Source organism: Saccopteryx leptura, chromosome 9, assembly GCF_036850995.1.
Source record: "Saccopteryx leptura isolate mSacLep1 chromosome 9, mSacLep1_pri_phased_curated, whole genome shotgun sequence".
NCBI classification, from domain to species: domain Eukaryota; kingdom Metazoa; phylum Chordata; class Mammalia; order Chiroptera; family Emballonuridae; genus Saccopteryx; species Saccopteryx leptura.
In genome coordinates this window covers 74122559-74143736 of record NC_089511.1, presented here as the reverse complement: position 1 = coordinate 74143736, position 21178 = coordinate 74122559, and the positions used below count along the sequence as shown (strand labels likewise).

The window sequence follows — 21178 nt, the reverse complement described above, 5'->3', positions numbered from 1 at the left end:
CAATTTTTTGCAACCTTAAACAAGTGTTCAGCAAACATCTCTGTTTATGTCCATGTACACACATGCCAGAGTTTAGAGTGTAAGAAGTCGGGGTAAATGGTTCACCTTTACTGGATGTGACCTGATTGTTCTCCAGAGCAGATGCACCAATTTATACTTCACTGTATGAGAAAGTATAAGAAAGTATGAGAGTTCCCATTTCTTTGTATCCTTGCCTACCCTATTATTATCATTTTTTGTATTTTTCTAAAGTGAGAAGCAGGGAGGCAGACAGACTCCGCATGTGCCTGACTGGGATCCACCCGGCATGCCCACCAGGGGGCGGGTGATGCTCTACCCATCTGGGGCGTTGCCCTGTTGCAACCGGAGCCATTCTAGAGCCTGAGGCGGAGGCCATGGAGCCGTCCTCCGTGCCTGGGCCAGCTTTGCTCCAATGGAGCCTTGACTGCACGAGGGGAAGAGAGAGAAAAGAGAGGGGGAAGGGTGGAGAAGCAGATGGGTGCTTCTCCTGTGTGCACTGGCCGGGAATTGAACCCAAGACTTCCACACGCCGGGCTGACACTCGACTGCTGAGCCAACTGGTCAGGGCTCCTCTTCCCCCCGCCTTTTTTTTTTTTTTTAAAGATTTCATTGTTTTTAGAGAGAGGAGAGAGGAAGAGAAAGGTAGTGGGAGAAACAAAGCAGCAACTTGTAGTAGTTGCTTCTCATATGTGCCTTGACTGGGCAAGGCCAGGGTTTTGAACCAGCAACCTCAGCATTCCAGGTTGACACTTTATCCACTGCACCACCACAGGTTAGGCAAAAAAGTGAAAACATCTTGAGTGTTCTTCACCTAATAAGCAAAATATAGTCTATTCATACAGTGGACTATTATTTGGCAATAAACAGGATGCTACAGTATCGATGAACCTTGAAACATTATGCTGAGTGAAGAGGACAGTCAGAAAAGACCTAATGTTTCATTTATGTGAAATAACCAGAATAGGCAAATTTATAGATATGCAAAGTAGAACAGTCGTTGTTGAGGGCTGGGATAGGAAGAGAAAGATGATGGGTAGTGACTGCTCATCATTACAGGGTTTCTTCTTGGGGTGAGGAAAATGTTTTAAAATTAGATTATGGCAGTTGCACAACTCTGAATATAATCACTATTGTATTTTTTTGTAGTATATTGAACTTTTATTCATAATGGGGAGTCATAAGAATGTAACAGAATAGTGTTAAATTGAAAACAGTCATCCTTTACCCTTTTAAAAATCTGTTTGTTTTTTTTAATGGATGAACTTTATGGTGTGTAAATTACATGTCAGTGCTGTTGAAAGAGAAAGAGAAGAAGGAGGGAAGGGAACCAGCTGACATGTTTGCTTCTCTTCCTGTCCGTATATTGCTTGCCCAGATCGTTGGTTAGGAAGGAGATAGATATATCTCAGATGGGGATTCCTGCTGTGTTAGAAAACAGCTTGCTTCAACTAAATTGATGTTTCATTTTGGTATGATGGCTGATAATTGAAGTCTTGTGATATCTAGGTACCATGTCCCCTTTTAGCTGTGTGATTCTTACCATGTAATGAAACCTTGTAAATGTTTTCTCTGCTTATAAATTTAAGCTAATTCCTGCTTTTCCTACCTGAGGATAGTTGTGAAGTTCAAATGAAAGTCCTAAATAAATATAGAGTAATAAGAATCCTAAAGTTCTCTGTATTTTCTTTTCATAGGAGTAAAACACAAATCTTTTCTAACAGTTGAGGACTGTTTTGAGTTGGGCAAAGTGGCCTATACGGAAGCGGATTATTACCACACAGAACTGTGGATGGAGCAAGCACTGAGGCAGCTGGACGAAGGCGAAGTTTCCACCATTGATAAAGTCTCTGTTCTAGATTATTTGAGCTATGCAGTATACCAGCAGGGAGACCTTGATAAGGCACTTCTACTCACAAAGAAGCTTCTTGAACTAGGTATGTTAACTTGGCCTAATTTAAGGTTATAGATATATGACTGTGTATCTCATCATACAGCTTTGGTACTTTTATTTTTTTTTGGTGAGAGGGAGAGATAAGAAACATTAACTTGTGTTACTTTAGTTCACTGATTGCTTCTCATACGTGATGGTGGTGGTGATGGGGTTTAATCCAGCTAGTGACCCCTTGCTCAAGCCAGCGACCTTGGGCTTAAGCCAGTGACCTTGAGATTATGTCAGTGATTCCACTCTCAATCCAGTGACCCCATGCTCAAGGTGGCAAGCCTGCACTCAAGCCAGATGAGCCCATGTTCATGCCAGGGGCCTCAGGGTTTCAAACGTGGGACCTCAGCCTCCCAGGTCGACACTCTATCCACTGCACCACCATCTGTCAGGCAGCTTTGCTACTTTTTATGTTAGAATTCATTTGCTTCATTTGTTGGACATACTTAATCCTCTTTCTGATTATCCTCTGATAAATGGCAATTGATTTTTCTCACCTAAATAGTACTCCAACAGTGGCTTTGTTTCTCTGCTCCGTGCTCTTCAGGAATTTCAAAATTGGACCTAATCTAACTAACTTAGTCAAAATTTTTCTTTATCATGTTACTTTATTAAATATTAACCAGTTTCCTTTGAAGGATGTTTTTGGTTCCATTTCATACTTAAAGATTTGAAATAAATAGATTGAAAATGTATTTTTCATATTCAAATGATAGGAAAATGTGATATCTTATGAGTATTTTACTACTAGTTTTTTTAAACAGACATGTAGCATTTCTCTCAAGTACTACCAAGGGGCTATATGCATCACAATTACTTGGATACTTATTAGAAATGAAAATTCCTTGATTTCTATCTCAGACCTACTCAGTCAGAATCTCTGGAGCTAGAGTTGTATACTAATAAATTCAGGCAGCCTTTGGTATATGATGAAGCTTTAACACTTTAAAAATTAAATTATTTTATGAATGAATAAATAGGTATATGTCAGAAGAGTGAAACTGTTCAAAAGGATTGGTCATCTGAAAGTGAAATATTGATAATTTGGTTATTAGTTGAATGAATAAAAGTAGCCTTTTATTCCAGTTTTTATTTTTATTTTTGAGGACAGACAGACAAGAAGGAAGAGAGATGAGAAGCGTCAACTTGTAGTAGTGGCACTTTTTAGTTATTCATTGATTGCTTTCTCATATGTGCCTTGACTGGAGGTGCTTCAGCTGAGCTAATGACCCCTTGCTCAAACCAGCGACCTTGGACTTCAAACAAGCAACCTTTGGGCTCAAGCCGGCTGCCATGGGGTCATGTCAGTGATCCTACACTCAAGCCAGCAGCCCTGCGCTCAAGCTGGTGAGGCCTGCGCTCAAGCCGGCAACCTCAGGGTTTTGAACGTAGGTCCTCAGCATCCCAGGTCAACGCCTGTTAACTACCACTGCCTGGTCAGGGTTTTTCCAATATCTTTTAGTGATTTCTTTTTTCTCTTGACCTAAAAAAACTTGACTCACTGTAGGAAAGGTTTGTTTTTTTTTTTTTTTAAGGTCCCCTTCCTGACTTCTTCATTCCTTTTTTTTTTTTCTTTTACAGAGACAGAGAGTGAGTCAGAGAGAGGGATAGACAGGGACAGGCAGGAATGGAGAGAGATAAGAAGCATCAATCATTAGTTTTTCATTGCGCGTTGCAACACCTTAGTTGTTCATTGATTGCTTTCTCACATGCGCCTTGACCGCAGGCCTTCAGCAGACCAAGTAGCCCTTGTTGGAGCCAGCAACCTTGGGTTCAAGCTGGTGGGCTTTTGCTCAAACCAGATGAGCCCGTGCTCAAGCTAGCGACCTCGGGGTCTCGAACCTGGGTCCTCTGCATCCCAGTTCGACGCTCTATCCACTGTGCCACCGCCTGGTCAGGCTGTAGGAAAGTTTTAAAATAAAAAAAGATAAAGTAGAGTTTTCATTAACTAAACACCCAACAATGCCAACAATTTTATTTCTTTGTATACGCACCCTTTGCATACAGTTTTCCCTTTCTTTTACAAAATTAGGCATATATTGTATACCACTACATATATTGTGAGCAATTTCTCAAAGATAAGAACTCTTTTTACAAATAAGTCTAGGTTTCCTAAACACTTCAACTAATGTCGCAAGTGAAGTTTCTACATATTGTGCTTCCTTTTTTATTTGTGTGTGGTTGTTTTTTCCCCCCCTTTCCGGATGGGTGGAGTAAGTCGTCTTTTCCCCTCCTAAGAGATAGCTAAAAATTATGACTAGCAATTCAGAGGCAATTAGTGGATTCTGGCTTATTTGAAAATTACATCTTTAGTTCTCTTTTCTGTCTCATTTAGAAGTTTGGCCTAAAATCCATTCAGCCCTCAGAAGTAGGCTGTGTTCTGCATTTATAATTTATCTGTGGTAAAGGTTGCTTTTGAACTTATATAGTGTCTTCTCCATGGTAATTACATTTTAGTCTCAAAAAAATCTTTTCCATTGCTTAAAATAAGAATCGGGGCCCTGGCCGGTTGACTCAGTGGTAGAGCGTCAGCCTGGCATGTGGAAGTCTCAGGCTTGATTACCAGCCAGGGCACACAGGAGAAGCGCCCATCTGCTTCTCTACCTTTCCCCTTATCCTTTCTCTCTATCTCTTTCTTCCCCTCCTGCAGCTAAGGCTCCATTGGAGCAAAGTTGGCCCGGGCGCTGAGGATGGCTCCAGGGTCTCTGCCTCAGGCACTAGAATGGCTCTGATTGCGACAGAGCAACGCCCCACACAGGCAGAGCATTGCCCCCTAACAGGCTTGCCGGGTGGATGCTGGTCGGGCACTTGTGGGACACTGTCCCTCTGCCTCCTCGCTTCTCACTTGAGGAAAAAAAAAAAGGAATTGGGAATATTTAAAAAATTCATTTGACATCAAATGATCACATATAGTTCCTTTGGCTAATTAGTAAGAACTCAAAGTAGAAGCAGTAATTGCTACTTTGAAATAAATGGCTGGTTCTGTCCCCAGAACTCTCCTGCCTTCTTCACTCTCAAAACCATCCTGGAAGGTAAATTGTGGTCCTCTGTTTTTATAGTACTGTATCCTGATGTTTGAACAACTGGAAGTTCACTCATGAACATGCTCTTTCTCTTCTAATAGATCCTGAACATCAGAGAGCGAATGGTAATTTAAAATATTTTGAGTATATAATGGCTAAAGAAAAAGATGCCAATAAGTCTGCTTCAGATGACCAGTCTGATCAGAAAAGCACCCAGAAGAAAAAAGGGGCTGCTGTGGACTACCTGCCAGAGAGACAGAAGTACGAAATGCTGTGCCGTGGGGAGGGTATCAAAATGGTAAAGTGGAAAAGCCAACTGTGTGTGTGCAAGTGTGTGTATGTGTCGTACATAGTTCTAGAGAGTCAAGTTCCTTTATATTTAAGTCTCTGTGATAGAAATCAGAATTGCAGCATAAAGTATTATAGTATGTCACGTCACCTTATTGTGAGTGTCACACTTAATATGCTCCAAATTTTAATGAAATAGCTTTGAAATAAAGCTTGTGAATCATATATCCATTACATGCATTTTTGGTAATATTACCCTTTTCATAGATTAAAAGGTGAAGCAACAGATAATTTAAGGGAAGTGATAAAGTTATTTATATCTTTTTTTTGTGTGTGTGATAGAGACAGAGAGAGACAGAGAGAGGGACAGACTGGGACAGACAGGAAGGGAGAGCGATGAGAAACATCACCTTAGTTGTTCCTTGATTGCTTTCTCGTACGTTCCTTGACTTGGGGGCTACAGCAGAGCGAGTGACCCCTTATTCAAGCCAGCGACTTTGTGCTTCAAGCCAGCGACCTTTGGGTCATGTCTGTGATTCCTCGCTCAAGCCAGTGACCCCGTGCTCAAGCTGGTGAGCCCGCGCTCAAGCTGGTGACCTTGGGGTTTTAACCTGGGTCTTCTGTGTCCCAGTCTGACGCTCTATCCACTGTGCCACCATCTATCTGGTCAGGCATAGTTTTTATTTTATATCTTAAAGCAAAAGAGATTTCAGCAATTTCCAGTAGAAATAATATACCATTCTAATCCAGCCTGTGAAACAGTGTATTCATCTATACAGTCATCTTTGTGGTTTTGCTCCTAGTCAATCTTGACAGGATTGCTTAGTGAAATGTTTGTCTAATTCAGAAATGTTAAAAATGTAGAAATATTTTCAAGAGACTTTGGCTTTAAGATTTATTTGAAATATTAAAATATGTCTATAAATATCCCTTTGTTTATTGTGCCTCTGTATTTGTGTATTTATAACTTAGAGTACCAGTGCTTTAGGATAGTAATAGATAATAGTCCAAAACAAAAGCATTCAATCAAGCCCAGGAAACATAGGTTCAGCTTCAGGATTTTCAGACTGGTTTTACGATAGTGTGCATTATGGATATGCTGTACATTGCTTCCCAACATGAACTGATAATGGAAACCTCTTTTAAGGAATATCGTATGGTACTAGTCTAGTGTTCATTTGAATGTGGATATATATAGAAGGAAGTGAATTAGTGAATTTTTAAATTAAGTATTTTTAAGTGTAAACATTTGAATAGTTTAACTTTTTTCTTCAGCTAATAAACTCAAACTGGGCTTTACATTTTGGTATTGATGACTTTTTGATATTCAGTGCTTTACTGTTGACAGCATAACCTGTAACAGAAAATAAGTAGATCATATCTTTGTTGACACTTTTGAGTGTTTTAAGTTCATGAGTGTTTAAGCTAATGAGTAAAGACAAGGATAATAACACTTTGTTAGACTCATGAAACGTTCTTTTTTATTGTACATCTAAATATTTTATCTTTTGAAGATAAATAATCACAGTATCATAATCATACGTAAAAAAGTTTACAGTGTTTTCATAATATCAAATATCTAGTTTAAAGTGTTCAAATTTCCAATAGCATATTTTTTGTTGCCCTTAATAAATATTATTAAGAGAACTATAAGTATAAAACATTAGTCTGCTAATTTTCCAGTTTGTTAATGTGACACACATGTCAACCCTGCCCAAGATCAAAGGTCCATCTTTTTCTTCAGAATAAATTCATTATATAAAAGATTTATTTGATATAAAGCTTTGAATTTTACTCTAGGAAAATAAAATACATGGAGAATAAACATGAATCATTATTTGTTTTAGTATCTTAACTAAAAATTCAAAGAAAAACTAATATTATTCCTACTTCATACATGACATACTTGTTAAATCAAGAGAACAGTCAGCAATGTAATAACTTAATTAATTTAATACACAGGCAATTGAAAGAAACATTGATTTGTTTTGTCGACTGCTCTGTTTTAAATAACCACTAATAAAAACACCTGACTTCTTTGTTTAATAACTTATTTTCTCGTGTTTGGAGCTACCCATTTCACCTTAGCTTTTAAAACTTTATTTTGTTAGATTTTGTTTTGTCTTTTTCTTTTAGATGCTTTCTAGGTGTTTCCTAGTTACTTAGTGAAGCTTGGAGCAATGCTGATCATTCATTTCATATTTCCATAAACATTTTTTCATATTTATAACACCTGCACTTTGTTTGATGAGAGGATCATTAAAAGAGAAACCCTACCTTATTTCTTATTTGAGACCTACAATCTCTCTTCCAAAAATTATTTTAATAAAAAATTTTAAGTTCTGAAGGTCCTGTTTGATGCAAAATATTTGCAGAGAACCGTTTCTTTGGTGTCTTCTTCTACAGATAACTCTGTGTATACATGAGCATGACTATTGTTTCTTTTTTGTATAGAAACAAACATTAGAAATATTATTACTCTAACATATCTTTTTTTTTTTACTTTGCTTAGACTCCTCGGAGACAGAAAAAACTCTTTTGCCGCTACCATGATGGAAACCGGAATCCCAAATTTATTCTGGCTCCAGTCAAACAGGAGGATGAGTGGGACAAGCCTCGTATTATTCGCTTCCATGATATTATTTCTGATGCAGAAATTGAAATTGTCAAAGATCTAGCAAAACCAAGGGTAAAGAGCTTTTTTTAAATTTTCTCTCCTCAATTTATTATACCTGTGTATGTTTTTCCTTTGCAAGATTATAGAAATGATAATTGATAAGGCAGTAACCTCACATAGTGCTAGATATTGTTGCCACATCATAATGGAGTTATTAACTAAGCTGTATTTATACCAGTTTTTTCTCAGTTTGCTCTCAACACAAATGACATATCTTGCAAATAGTTTTTTTTTAATTAAACTTATTAGGGTGACATTGGTTAATAACATTGTATATGGAAATAGGTTTTAAATTCTTAATTGTCAAAATTATAGATATTTTTATTTCACACTTACCAAATTTGTTTTAGCATCTTCCTGAAAAAGTTTTCTATGTATTTTGGAGTCTTTACTTTCACAGACTAATCAAAAACCAACTTTTCATTCTGTATTTTTATCTGAAAGAATACTTGAAGTATTTTTATTCTCTTTTAGACACATTATTACTAGAAAGATACAGTTACACACAAGCATCATGCTAATTTGAAATAATCACATCATAGTTTTCTGGTTTCAACTCACATCATTTATCTTAATAAGAAAAACAATTCAACATAAATACAATCCTATAAATAATGTTTAGTGTAGAAATTCTTCTTTTGTGAGAATATGAGAAAGACTACCCTTTATGTTCTTAGACTTCTTGATAGTAAAATACAAACTGCCATCACTTTCATGAAGAAATTGTTAAGTAAACACTAGGCATTCACACAGGAGTTGGCATATTTCTTCTTTATAGGTTTAAATCAGGGCTAGTCAACCTTTTTATACCTACTGCCAACTTTTGTATCTCTTAGTAGTAAAATTTTCTAACCGCTCACCAGTTCCACAGTAATGGTGATTTATAAAGTAAGGAAGTAACTTTACTTTATAAAATTTATAAAGCAGAGTTACAGCAAGTTAAAGCATATAATAATAATTACTTACCAAGTACTTTATGTCAGATTTTCGCTAAGTTTGGCAGGATAAATCTTTATAAAACAACTTACTATAGTTAAATCTCTTTTTATTTATACTTCGGTTGCTCCGCTACTGCCCACCATGAAAGCTGGAAAGCCCACTAGTGGGTGGTAGGGACCAGGTTGACTACCAGTGGTTTAAATAGTAAATATTTTTTAGGCTTTACAGGCCATCTGGTCTGTCAAAACCACTCAACTCTGCTGTTGTAGTGCAAAAGCAACAATAGAAAGTACATAAGTGAGTGTGGCTATATTTCAATGAAACTTTATTTCCAGAAGCAGATGGCAGGCTGAATTTGGGCCATGGGCCACTGTTCGCTGATCATTGTTATATCAGAAAGGTTGAATTATCTGAATGTCTGTGCTGCAAAGTTAGAATTTTTGTTGTTGTTGTTAAATTTTACTATTCCAAATTTCTACTTTTCTTTTTAACCAAAGATTGCATTTTATTATTTATTTATTTATTTATTTATTTATTTATTTATTTATTTATTTATTTTAAGTGAGCGGTGGGTAGATAGTGAGACATACTCCCACATTTGCCCAACCGGGATCCACCCGGTAACCCCCGTCTGGGGCTGATGCTCAAATCAACCGAGCTGTAATCAGCGCCTGAGTCTGATGTTTGAACCAGCCAAGCTATCCTCAGTGCCCAGGGTTGATACTCAAACCAGTCAAGCCACTGGCTGCGGGAGGGGAAGAGAAGCAGATGGTAGCTCTCATGTGTGCCCTGACCCGGGATCAAACCTGGGATATCTGCACACTGGGCCAATGCTCTATCCACTGAGCAAACCAGCCAGTGCCCCAAAGATTACAGTTTAAATGGAAAAGGTGCCTAATAAATATGAATGCTGTACAAGTGAATTCTTATAAATTTATATTTATAATACATCATATTCTACCATTTTCTTTTCGATTTCTATTTTAGTCCATTATTTGTGGTTAGTAAACCAAAGTATCTGGTAGAATATTTAAGAGTTCATTTCAGCTTGGAGATTGTCTTATTTCTCTAGGTTTGGGAAGCCAAAATCTTCAGATGGGGTGCCTCAGTTACATTATTTTGATAAAGAGATTCAATGGCAGTAAAAATTTCATATTCTTTTCATTAACCTCAGAATCATCTTCCATTTTAAAAAAGTTTATAATCACTATCTTGGCTGTCACTTTAATTTCTTTTGGCATTTATGAGTCCTTTTCATTTTCATTGTGCTTGTCCAAGATATTTTACTGTATATGTGAAATATATGAACAGATATCTTGAAGGAAGAAAAGATTGACCTTGAAATTAACCTTTGGAAAATGGTATTGTCACTAAAAAAAATGAAAAGCAAAATCTTGGAATGGATCAATTTTAAATAGCCATTCTTATAACTATAAATTAGACTACAGATTTTAGAAATTTTTCCTCACTGTCACATTCTCTGAGCATTGAAAGAAATTTAATTTTTAATTTCATTTTTTATGTAGCCTCTATTCATGCAAAACAATAAAAAAAATTTAACTTAAAAAAGAAACGTAAAAAATAAACACTGGCTTTCAAAGCTCAACATAAGACAGCTGGAAGTCTGTGGAGTTATTTTCTCTTTTCAGCTTCTATTGTAAAAAATCCCAGAACTGACTGGTTGGGTAAATGTGATTCATTTTTTTGTTGTGTAATGCAAGTATTTTGATGGTTGGCTTCACAGCTGAGGCGAGCCACCATTTCAAACCCAATAACAGGAGACTTGGAGACGGTACATTACAGAATTAGCAAAAGGTAAGAGATGTGTATGCTGCATATTTTGATCTCTAATGAGTATTTTGTACATCCTGCAAGAATTACTCATTTAAAGGAAGTAGGTCATTTTTAGTCTCCAGCTCAAGTCACCACCTGTTTATATACACATGGATAACCTGCTTTGTGTTTCACAGGCCTTTCCCTTTAACTAGAAGTTCTGTTTTTAATCGTTAATTAGTGTGTTATTTTTAAGGAATTAATAGGCTTTGCACCTCTGTTCATGTCAGAAATTAAATATCCAGGAAATGGCTTGATACTTGTTTTCTTTCTCCCTTATCAAAGGGGGAAAAAAGAAAAGAAAAAGCAGCCCAGATTAATCTGGTAGTAGTCTTTGTTTATGCAGCTCTTTCACATTTGTAAATGCTGCAGTGAGTACACGTCATCCTTCATGGTAGTTTAATTGGCATTTGTTCATATGTCTTGTAAAATATCATTGTCATTTTGTAGTAATCTGTATTCCGCCTGTTGGAGTTTTTTATTTTAAAAAACCTGCTGACTTAAAAGTTGGCAATGGAAAGAACAGAGTTATTTTTCTGATCTGTCTTCCAACTGCTATTACTTATGAATTAAGTTGCTTTTTACTTTGCCAGAGAGACTTTTTGTCTTGGTGAGAGTTTTAAAAATTAATTTCTAGACACTATTAATTATTCTTCTGTCATAATGTTTAAAGAACATTGAACTTCTAGCTCTGAGAAAGTTCCTGTGAAATGCAGTTCTATAAATCATTTACATACAGCTTCAAATGATTTAAAAAAAAAGTGAAAGGACAACAAAGCTACAATAAAAATTTGTCAACTCGTTTTCTCAAGATTTGAAAGTGGCTTTTCTAGCTGCCACATAGAAATGTTTTTGCTGATTTGAAACCATTACCTGCCATCCAGATCAATCTGAACCCTTCTGATCACCTGTGGCTTGGCAAAACAAAACAAAACAAACCAAACAAAGTCCAAAATTGCCTGCTACGTGAGTAAGTCCTTGTCCTTTCTCTTTTTTTGTAGCTGAGCCGAGCTACAGTACATGACCCTGAGACTGGAAAATTGACCACAGCACAGTACAGAGTATCTAAGAGGTAAGGGAGAAATGGAGAGAATTTTAGTCATATCTGGACCATTTTCTTTATTGGGAATCTAATTTTCGTAAAATCCATATATGGTTTCAGAGACCTAGGTTGTGAGGCATAGGTGTTTGATGACAGCTACGCTTGAATTTTCATGATTGACTAATAAGCAGACATGGTTATGGGGCAATTAATACAGATTTTCCAAAGTTACTTATTAAATTTCAAAATCCCTGCTGTGAGTCCCCAAATCCTACCTGCTGAGCAAAGTTATATTCTTACATTGAAGAGGAGTTCCCAAAGACCCTTCACAGGACAAGGCCTGACTTGCTCTGGAAAATAAAGAAGGGGTTTAGAAATCTCTGGTCACCCAGTAGTTTTAGGTACTAAGAAAGTAAATGCTTTCAAAGATAACAAATCCTTTGCAAGTCAATTGGTTTTAAATTCTTACTTTAACAGTGTTTAAAGAGAATCTACTTAAGTCTGGATCAATGAAATAGTTTTTAATAATAGGTAACTGTGTAAATCATGTACGTAAGGTAGAAGGGGCTCACAGAAAAAGTGACATTATTTCAACAGAACTCCTTTTCCATCTATTTATGTAAAGACGGTTTCTTAGCTATCATAAAAATGAAAATAGAAACATTGAGCTGAATTTAGTCTTATTCTAACAATAAGTAATATTTATCCACAGATAAAATACTTAGTTGACAGTAACAAAATAGCCCCATCCATCTCAATAGGAACATTTTAATATATTTTCAATTTTTATGTTTGATAATGATTATTTGTGTTATTTAGATTAATTATATTATTAATAATTGTAATATGATATATTACTAATAATTATATGAAGACATATTAAACATGTAGTCCTTTGTTACAAGAAATTTATATTTTGTCAATTTATATAGATATTTTTATTGTAGAGAAGTGTAATATGACTAAAAAAAGACTTTTAGGCATAGAAATATTTTATTGTAGGACATGGCACTATTGATATTTTGGACCAGATAAATCTTCATTGTTGGGGGCTGTCCTGAGCTTTGTAGGATGTTTAGTAGCATATCTGGCACCCAGTAGATGCCAATAGCACCTTTCATCCCTGTTGTAACAATCAAAAATGTCTCCAGACATTGCCAAGTGTCGCCTGGTAGGCAAAATCTTTACCCATATTCTCTAGGACTCCTGTTGAGAGCCACTGTAAGAATGGAATAAAAATGAAAGTCCAAGGGGAAAAAAAAGAATGATGTAAAATTGTTACGTATTAATGAACACATTATGTATTTTTTTAAGTAAATGATAGCGTCAAATCATGGTATTTATAGTTTACTGGATACGTTATAAAGTAATCATTTTCCAGAAATTACCACTATTTTCAGTATGACAATTAAATCCTATGAAATTATGTTAAAAAGTTTTAGTTTTAAAAAAAAAAAAGTTTTCAACTAGTGAATTGTGCAAAGGAGTATGTAGATTTTAAAAACTATTTTAGGAAGTATTCAAACAAAAATTTGGAGTATTACTGCTCTAAGTCAAAACAAAAGTACTGTGAAGGCTGGATAGATTGCGTTGATGTGTTTCCTTCTTCTGCTTTGGGCAGAGCTGTCTAGTCTTCACATATTAACTTTCCTCATCTCCACAAACATTCTGGATTCTAAACTGTCTGTTCTATACCACTACCTTCCCCTTGGCCCCAGTGAAAAGACATAATTAAATTTCCTACAGTATGATTTTGATTCAGGAGTACTAATAAATGGTAAGGATTTGTAGAAGCTGATTTGTATTGTGCATTGTAATTACCTCTGATTTTAAGTTGAGCTTAAGCTAATTTTTCATTTTATTACAGAACCTTGTTTGTTTCTAAAAAACAATGAACCCCCATTTATTCATTCATTCATTTATTTATTTATTTATTTATTTATTTATTTATTATTTTTCTTTTAGCAAGAGAGACAGACAGGCAGGAAGGGAGAGAGATGAGAAGCATCAACTCATAGTTGCGGCACTTGAGTTCATTGATCACTTCTCATAGGTGCCTTGACCAGGGGACTCAAGCCAAGCCAGTGATCCCTTGCTCGAGCCAGTGACCTTGGGCTTCAAGCCAGCGACCTTTGGGCTCAAGCCAGCTACCATGGGATCATGTTTATGATCCCATGCTCTAGCCAGTGACCCCATGCTCAAGCCAGATGAGTCTGTGGTCTAGCCAGCAACCTCGAGGTTTTGAACCTGGGTCCTCAGCTTCCCAGGTCGATGCTCTACCCACTGCGTAACTACCTGGCCAGGGCTGCTTATTTATTTTTGAAAAAAAAAGAGCCATATATATATTTTATTGAAGATTATTGCATGGTTTTCAGCATTTTTACTGTCATAAGGCTTATATCCAAATTCTCCAGATTTAGATGCTTTTAGGAAGCATATAAAACAAAATTTCATGAACTTATTAGTGTTTTGGAAGTCATTTTTTGGAAATTTTTTATATATACAGTAGACATTCTGAAGAAATGCCAGCTTATATAGTCATTGGACTCTTACCAACAAGTCAAAATGAATTATTCTTGGAAAAGTGACCTACAAACATTTTTTTTAAAAGACTAAATGATTTTAAACATTTTAAGCTTCCTTTTTAAATATTCTAGTTTTATGGCTCTGAGAGGCAGTTTTACAGATTTCTGAGAAAGGCACAACCCATTCTTTATATCGTATATAACAGTAGAAAATAGTGAGTGAATAGCATTAGAAGACTAACAGCAGAGTAAGTTCACCAGTCTTGGCAAGGTATACAAAGAGTGTGTGTGTTTCTGTCCAAAACAACCTAGTAGAAAAAGGAATTCCATAGCATAGTGATTTTTATCTTTACTCTTGGGAAAATTGTTCAGCAACCACCTTATAAATGTATGTTGAAAGAGAGTCTTAACTGTTAAAGAGGAATTTACTCTATAAAATATCCAATACATTTCACATTTTAACAAAGAAAAAGTTTTTACTATTCTGGGGATTTAATGGCTATGTCGAGATATTTTCTACCCATCACTGTAAAACTGAATTTTGAAGATTCCTACAAGTGAAATCAATGAATGTTTTATGTTTCCTTCATATATTATCCCTTTGAAAAAGGCATCTAAAATGAATGGATTTATATGTATTGATGTTAATTAATGTTATCCTTTTCACTTTGGGAACATCTGTATTTTGAAAGGGTCAGAAGGGAATTTCAAATATCCATATTTTGAGAAATTTCTAAGTGGTTGCATCATCTTCTCTGGAAGTAAAAATATGTTCCAGTGTTCTAGAAAATCAAATTTTCTTTGGGCAAAAGTATGTATGGAAGTCCATTACTGTTTAAACAACATAAAGTTTTTATTTACTTTTTTGACTGAACTTTTGGCTAGTCATCTATGTCTTTGCCAATATTAAAAAAAACACTCTAAATATTTACTACAGCTCATTAATAGAGAAGCTAATAATTTTGGCTAAATCAGTGGAATGGAATTTTAGTTTTTGAAAAGTAAGCATTCAGTTATGTGCCCTGAAAAGACAGTTTAGTTATGTGAGCTCATGAAGTCTAGTAAAAAAATATAAATAAGATATGCAAATAATCTATTTAGTGTAGTAAAAAAAGCTTTGATTCTGGTGGGTTTTTTTTTTTTTTTTTTTTTTCAGAGACAGAGTCAGAGAGAGGGATAGACAGGGTCAGACAGACAGGAACAGAGAGATGAGAAGCATCAATCATTAGTTTTTCGTTGCTCATTGTGACACCTTAGTTGTTCATTGATTGCTTTCTCATATGTGCCTTGACCACAGGCCTTCAATAGACGGAGTAACCCCTTGCTCAAGCCAGCAACCTTGGGTCCAAGCTGGTGAGCTTTTGCTCAAACCAGATGAGTCAGCACTCAAACAAGAGACCTTGGGGTCTTGAACCTGGGTCCTCGGCATCCCAGTCTGACATATATCCACTGCGCCACCGCCTGGTCAGTGGTGGGTTATTCTTGGAAGTGGTTTTTATTTCTTTACTCTGAAGTATAGATTTCCTACAATAAGATATTTTATTGTGCTTGAGATTTAACTTACTCATGTTAATAAAATACAGTACAAAACTATATTGATATTTTTTACAATGTAGAGACAAATACAAAGAATGATTCATTGAATTTGAATGATTTCATTGTTTTTTTTAATTGGAATAACTTTTTTTTTTTTTTTTTTTTTTACAGAGAGAGTCAGAGAGAGGGATAGATAGGGACAGACAGACAGGAATGGAGAGAGATGAGAAGCATCAATCATCAGTTTTTTGTTGCGACACCTTAGTTCATTGATTGCTTTCTCATATGTGCCTTGACCAGGGGACTACAGCAGACCGAGTAACCCCTTGCTCGAGCCAGCGACCTTGGGTCCAAGCTGGTGAGCTTTGCTCAAACCAGATGAGCCCACACTCAAACTGGAGACCTCAGGGTCTCGAACTTGGGTCCTCTGCATCCCAGTCCGATGCTCTATCCACTGCGCCACCACCTGGTCCGGCTGGAATAACTTTTTTTTTTTTTTTTGTATTTTTCTGAAGTTGGAAACGGGGAGGCAGTCAGACAGACTCCCGCATGCGCCCAACCAGGATCCACCCAGCATGCCCACCAGGGGGCGGTGCTCTGCCCATCTGAGGTGTTGCTCTGTTGCAACCAGAGCCATTCTAGCGCCTGAGGCAGAGGCCATAGAGCCATCCCCAGCACCCGGGCCAACTTTGCTCCAATGGAGCCTTGGCTGAGGGAGGGGAAGAGAGAGACAGAGAGGAAGGAGAGGGGGAGGGGTGGAGAAGCAGATGGGCGCTTCTCCTGTGTGCCCTGGCCGGGAATCGAACCTGGGACTCCTGCACACCAGGCTGACACTCTACCACTGAGCCAACCGGCCAGGGTGGAATAACTTTTAACAAAAGCATTGGCCTCTTTTGGGTTGATCAGTGCTCCTCAGATTGAGATAACTGAATTAGACAGACCTATAATATTATTGCATAATTATACCACTAAGAACAAAAGGGACTAGTTTAGATAAGCAATTTTCAACCTTTGTCATCTTATGGCACACATAAACTAATTACTAAAATTTTGTGGCACACCTAGAAATATATTTTGTTGATCTGACAAAAAAATTAGGTATGATTTTGATTGATTTACAAAAACAATAATAATAGTAATTATCTACCCTTTTTGCTCCAGAGTGACTTTTTAAAAAATCAGGTACCTATACTTTGTATATAAGGATTTCTGGTACCTTGAATTAACCAATGAAATGCAACCTTATTATGTGACGTGACCAGTAACATGCAACTTTATTATATGATCTCTGTATTTATTGTTCAAGATAAGGCATTCGTACCAGCTATTGTTGTGTTGACTGTTGTCATTTTTGACAGTCTAAGGGAAAAGAGATCAGTACCCTGTCTTTGAAACCTCCAAAATGGTATTGTCTGTTTCCTTGAGCATGCTTTCTCTACTATGTATTAAAAATGTAGTCATGTAACCTGAGAATGTTGGTTCTTACTCAGATAAAGCATTCCAGTGATACTTTGAAAAATCATCTACTAAAAGAATAAAAGGTTTTTTTACACAACAAACTCATTAGAAAGAAAAAAAATGTTGAAATGTTACTCTGCATGTACAAATTAGCTCTCATGTTCCTGTCTTTTAAGACAAAATGGAAGATATTTTGGGTTATCTCATTATGGGGAAAAGGTGGCACATACAAAATTATCTGGACAAAGAGTTCTCTTTTGCTCTGGCAAAAAAATTGTGTTTTATGGAAAAAACATAGTAAAACTTAGTTCACAGTTCAATTATATTGTAAACAAGGTAAAAATGTGTTCTTAATTTGCTTTTTCTTGTTATAATAAATGCTACAATGTTACATTTTAAAAAAGATTTTATTTATTGACTGTAGGGGGGATCAGGAGGAAGGACTAGAAGTAGTTGCTTCACTCTAGCCGTTCATTGGTTGCTTGTCCTATGTGCCTTGACTGAGCAAGTCCAGGATTTCAAACTGGTGACCTCAGCATTCCAGATTGGTGCTCTATCCACTGCACCGCCATAGGCTGGACACTACAACTTCACATTCAAACTAACTCAGATGCTGAGTACTAGAAGAAAGAACCTTGATTTCTGAGGATTTAATTTAAGGCAGCAATAAGACTTCCTGATTCTGAAAAATAGATGGTTAACATGTATTACAGTGTCGTCTTCACTGAAATTTTAGTGATGTTACAACAGTGTGAATTCAGAGCTAATTTATTAGACCACTGGCTAAGTCTACAATATTAAGGACAGATTCAAAATAATGGTGTAAAGATGGGATTCAGATGAATAAAATGTTTTAAATGTATGGAGTTCTTCAGCTAAGATTCTCACTATTTTTTTTTTTTTTTTTTTATGAAGCTGGAAACGGGGAGAGACAGTCAGACAGACTCCTGCATGCGCCAGACCGGGATCCACCCTGCACGCCCACCAGGGGCGATGCTCTGCCCCTCCAGGGCGTCGCTCTGCCGTGACCAGAGCCACTCTAGCGCCTGGGGCAGAGGCCAAGGAGCCATCCCCAGCGCCCAGGCCATCTTTGCTCCAATGGAGCCTTGGCTGCGGGAGGGGAAGAGAGAGACAGAGAGGAAGGGGGGGGGGGTGGAGAAGCAAATGGGCACTTCTCCTATGTGCCCTGGCCGGGAATCGAACCCGGGTCCCCCGCACGCCAGGCCGACGCTCTACCGCTGAGCCAACCGGCCAGGGCCTCTCACTATATTTTGAAGAGGTTTTTCACATGAAAGTCAAATTAAGCGAAATAACTTCCAATACATCAGTAGAATTAATTTTCCTCTCGAGTGACTGTAATAGAACCACAATTAAGATAATAGTTTTTTTAACCTGCAATCTTTAACTGCTAAGCTTCAAACCTTATATTGAGATTCATTTGTGATATAATAAATTTTAAAATTTAAAAATATATAAAAAATTTAAACTGTTTTTGCCTCTTACGATTGGCAAAAATTTAAAAAGATCAATACTGGCAAGTATTTTATGAAATGGGCACTCTCACAATCTTTAGGAGTATACCAGTAAATCTGTAACTTTTATAGAGGGCAGTTTGACAGTATTTATCAAAATGGAAAAGTCATCAAATAGTTCCACATCTAGGCCCTGGCCGGTTGGCTCAGCGGTAGAGCGTCGGCCTGGCGTGCGGGGGACCCGGGTTCGATTCCTGGCCAGGGCACATAGGAGAAGCGCCCATTTGCTTCTCCACCCCTCCCTTCTTCCTCTCAGTCTCTCTCTTCCCCTCCCGCAGCCAAGGCTCCATTGGAGCAAAGATGGCCCAGGCGCTGGGGATGGCTCCTTGGCCTCTGCCCCAGGCACTAGAGTGGCTCTGGTTGCGGCAGAGCGACGCCCCGGAGGGGCAGAGCATTGCCCCCTGGTGGGCAGAGCGTTGCCCCTGGTGGGCGTGCCGGGTGGAACCCGGTCCGGCGCATGCGGGAGTCTGTCTGACTGTCTCCCCGTTTCCAGCTTCAGAAAAATACAAAAAAAAAAAAAAAAAAGTAAAAAAAAAAAAAATAGTTCCACATCTAGTAATTTATCCTATAGTGATCTTCCCACAAGTGTTCAAAGATATATAGAATTTTTTGTGTGTGTGATAGAGAGAGAGAGAGACAGATAGGGACAGACAGGAAGGGAGATGAGAAACATCAATTCTTCATTGCGGCTCCTTAGTTGTTCATTGATTGCTTTCTCATATGTGTCTTGACCAGGGGCCTACAGCAGACCGAGTTACCCCTTGCTCAAGCCAGTGACCTTGGGCTCAAGCTGGTGAGCCTTGCTCAAACCAGATGAGCCCGCGCTCAAGCTGGCGACCTCAGGGTTTCAAACCTGAGGGGTCTTCCATGTCTCAGTTTGATGCTCTATCCACTGCGGCCAGGCTAGAATTTTTTTTGTTATAGTATTGTTTGTAATAGGGAAAAATAAATAGCCTTATGTAACCAGTGCTCCATTGATAGACTTTCAGTATCATTTTGGAATTAACTGCATTTTATTTTTAAAAAGAAAAGCAGTAGTGCCTGACCAGTGGTGGCGCAGTGGATAGAATGTAGACCTGGGACACTGAGGCCCCAGGTTCAAAATCCCGAGGTCACCAGCTTGAGCATGGCGTCGCTGGCTTGAGCATGGGATCATCAACATGACCCCATGGTTGCTAGCTTAAGCCCAGAGGTCGCTGGCTTGAAACCTGAGGTCACTGGCTTGAGCAAGGGGTCACTGGCACATCTGGAGCCCCCTGGTTAAGGGATGTATGAAAAGCAATCAGTGAAAAACTAAAGTGATGCAACTACAAGTTAATGCTTCTTTTTTATTTATTTATTTTTTTTACAGAGACAGAGAGTGAGTCAGAGAGAGGGATAGACAGGGACAGACAGACAGGAACGGAGAGAGATGAGAACCATCAATCATTAGTTTTTCATTGCACTTTGCAACACCTTAGTTGTTCATTGATTGCTTTCTCATATGTGCCTTGACTGCGGGCCTTCAGCAGACCGAGCAACCCCTTGCTGGAGCCAGCGACCTTGGGTCCAAGCTGGTGAGCTTTTGCTCAAACCAGATGAGCCCGCAATCAAGCTGGCAACCTCGGGGTTTCGAACCTGGGTCCTTCCGCATCCCAGTCCGATGCTCTATCCACTGCGCCTCTGCCTGGTCAGGCTTTAAATTTTATTTATTTATTATTTTTTTATTTATTTATTTTTATTTATTCATTTTTTTTTTTTTTTTTTTTTTTTTAGAGAGGAGAAGGAGAGACAGAGAGAGAGAGAGAGAGAGGAGAGACAGAGAGAGAGAAGGTGGGGAGGAGCTGGAAGCATCAACTCCCGTATGTGCCTTGACCAGGCAAGCCCAGGGTTTCGAACTGCAAGTTGATGCTTCTTATCTCTCTCCCTTCCTGTCTGTCTGTCTGTCTCTCTTAAAAAAAAAAAAGAAGGCAGTAATTTATAAAACAATGAGGAAAATGAATGTAAAGTGGTACAGTTGCTGTGGAGAATAGTCTGGCAGTTCCTAAAAAAGTTCAACATAGGATTACCATGTGATCCAATAATTCTACTTCTATTTAGGTGCAAACAGGTACTTGTACACTCACGTTCACAACAGCATTATTCACAATAGCCAAAAGGTGGAAGCAGCCCAGATGTCTATTGATGAGTGAATGGATATGGTATATGCATGCAGTGGAATATTACTCAGCCTTAAAAAGAATGAAATTCTGATACATGTTCTGACATGGATGAACCTTGAGGACACTATATCTAACTGGAAATAGTGTTGATGCTTGCGCTACTTTGTGAATGTACTTACTGCCACTGAATTGTACACTTAAAATGATTAAGATAGTAGATTTTG

General features: G+C 37.7%; 1 protein-coding gene across 9 annotated transcripts in view; it reads left to right on the top strand.

The window, feature by feature from the left end:
- P4HA1 (prolyl 4-hydroxylase subunit alpha 1) overlaps positions 1-21178 on the top strand; it is a 110332-nt gene that overhangs the window by 63458 nt on the left and 25696 nt on the right. For 8 of the 9 annotated variants that reach the window (XM_066348100.1, XM_066348105.1, XM_066348104.1 and 5 more), the window contains 4 exons: positions 1716-1955; positions 5085-5281; positions 7784-7960; positions 11722-11792. In XM_066348100.1, coding sequence (XP_066204197.1) covers positions 1716-1955; positions 5085-5281; positions 7784-7960; positions 11722-11792 — 685 coding nt within the window. Of the gene's footprint in view, positions 1-1715; positions 1956-5084; positions 5282-7783; positions 7961-10631; positions 10703-11721; positions 11793-21178 lie in introns of all 9 variants that reach the window. The other variant, XM_066348102.1, reaches the window with a different exon arrangement.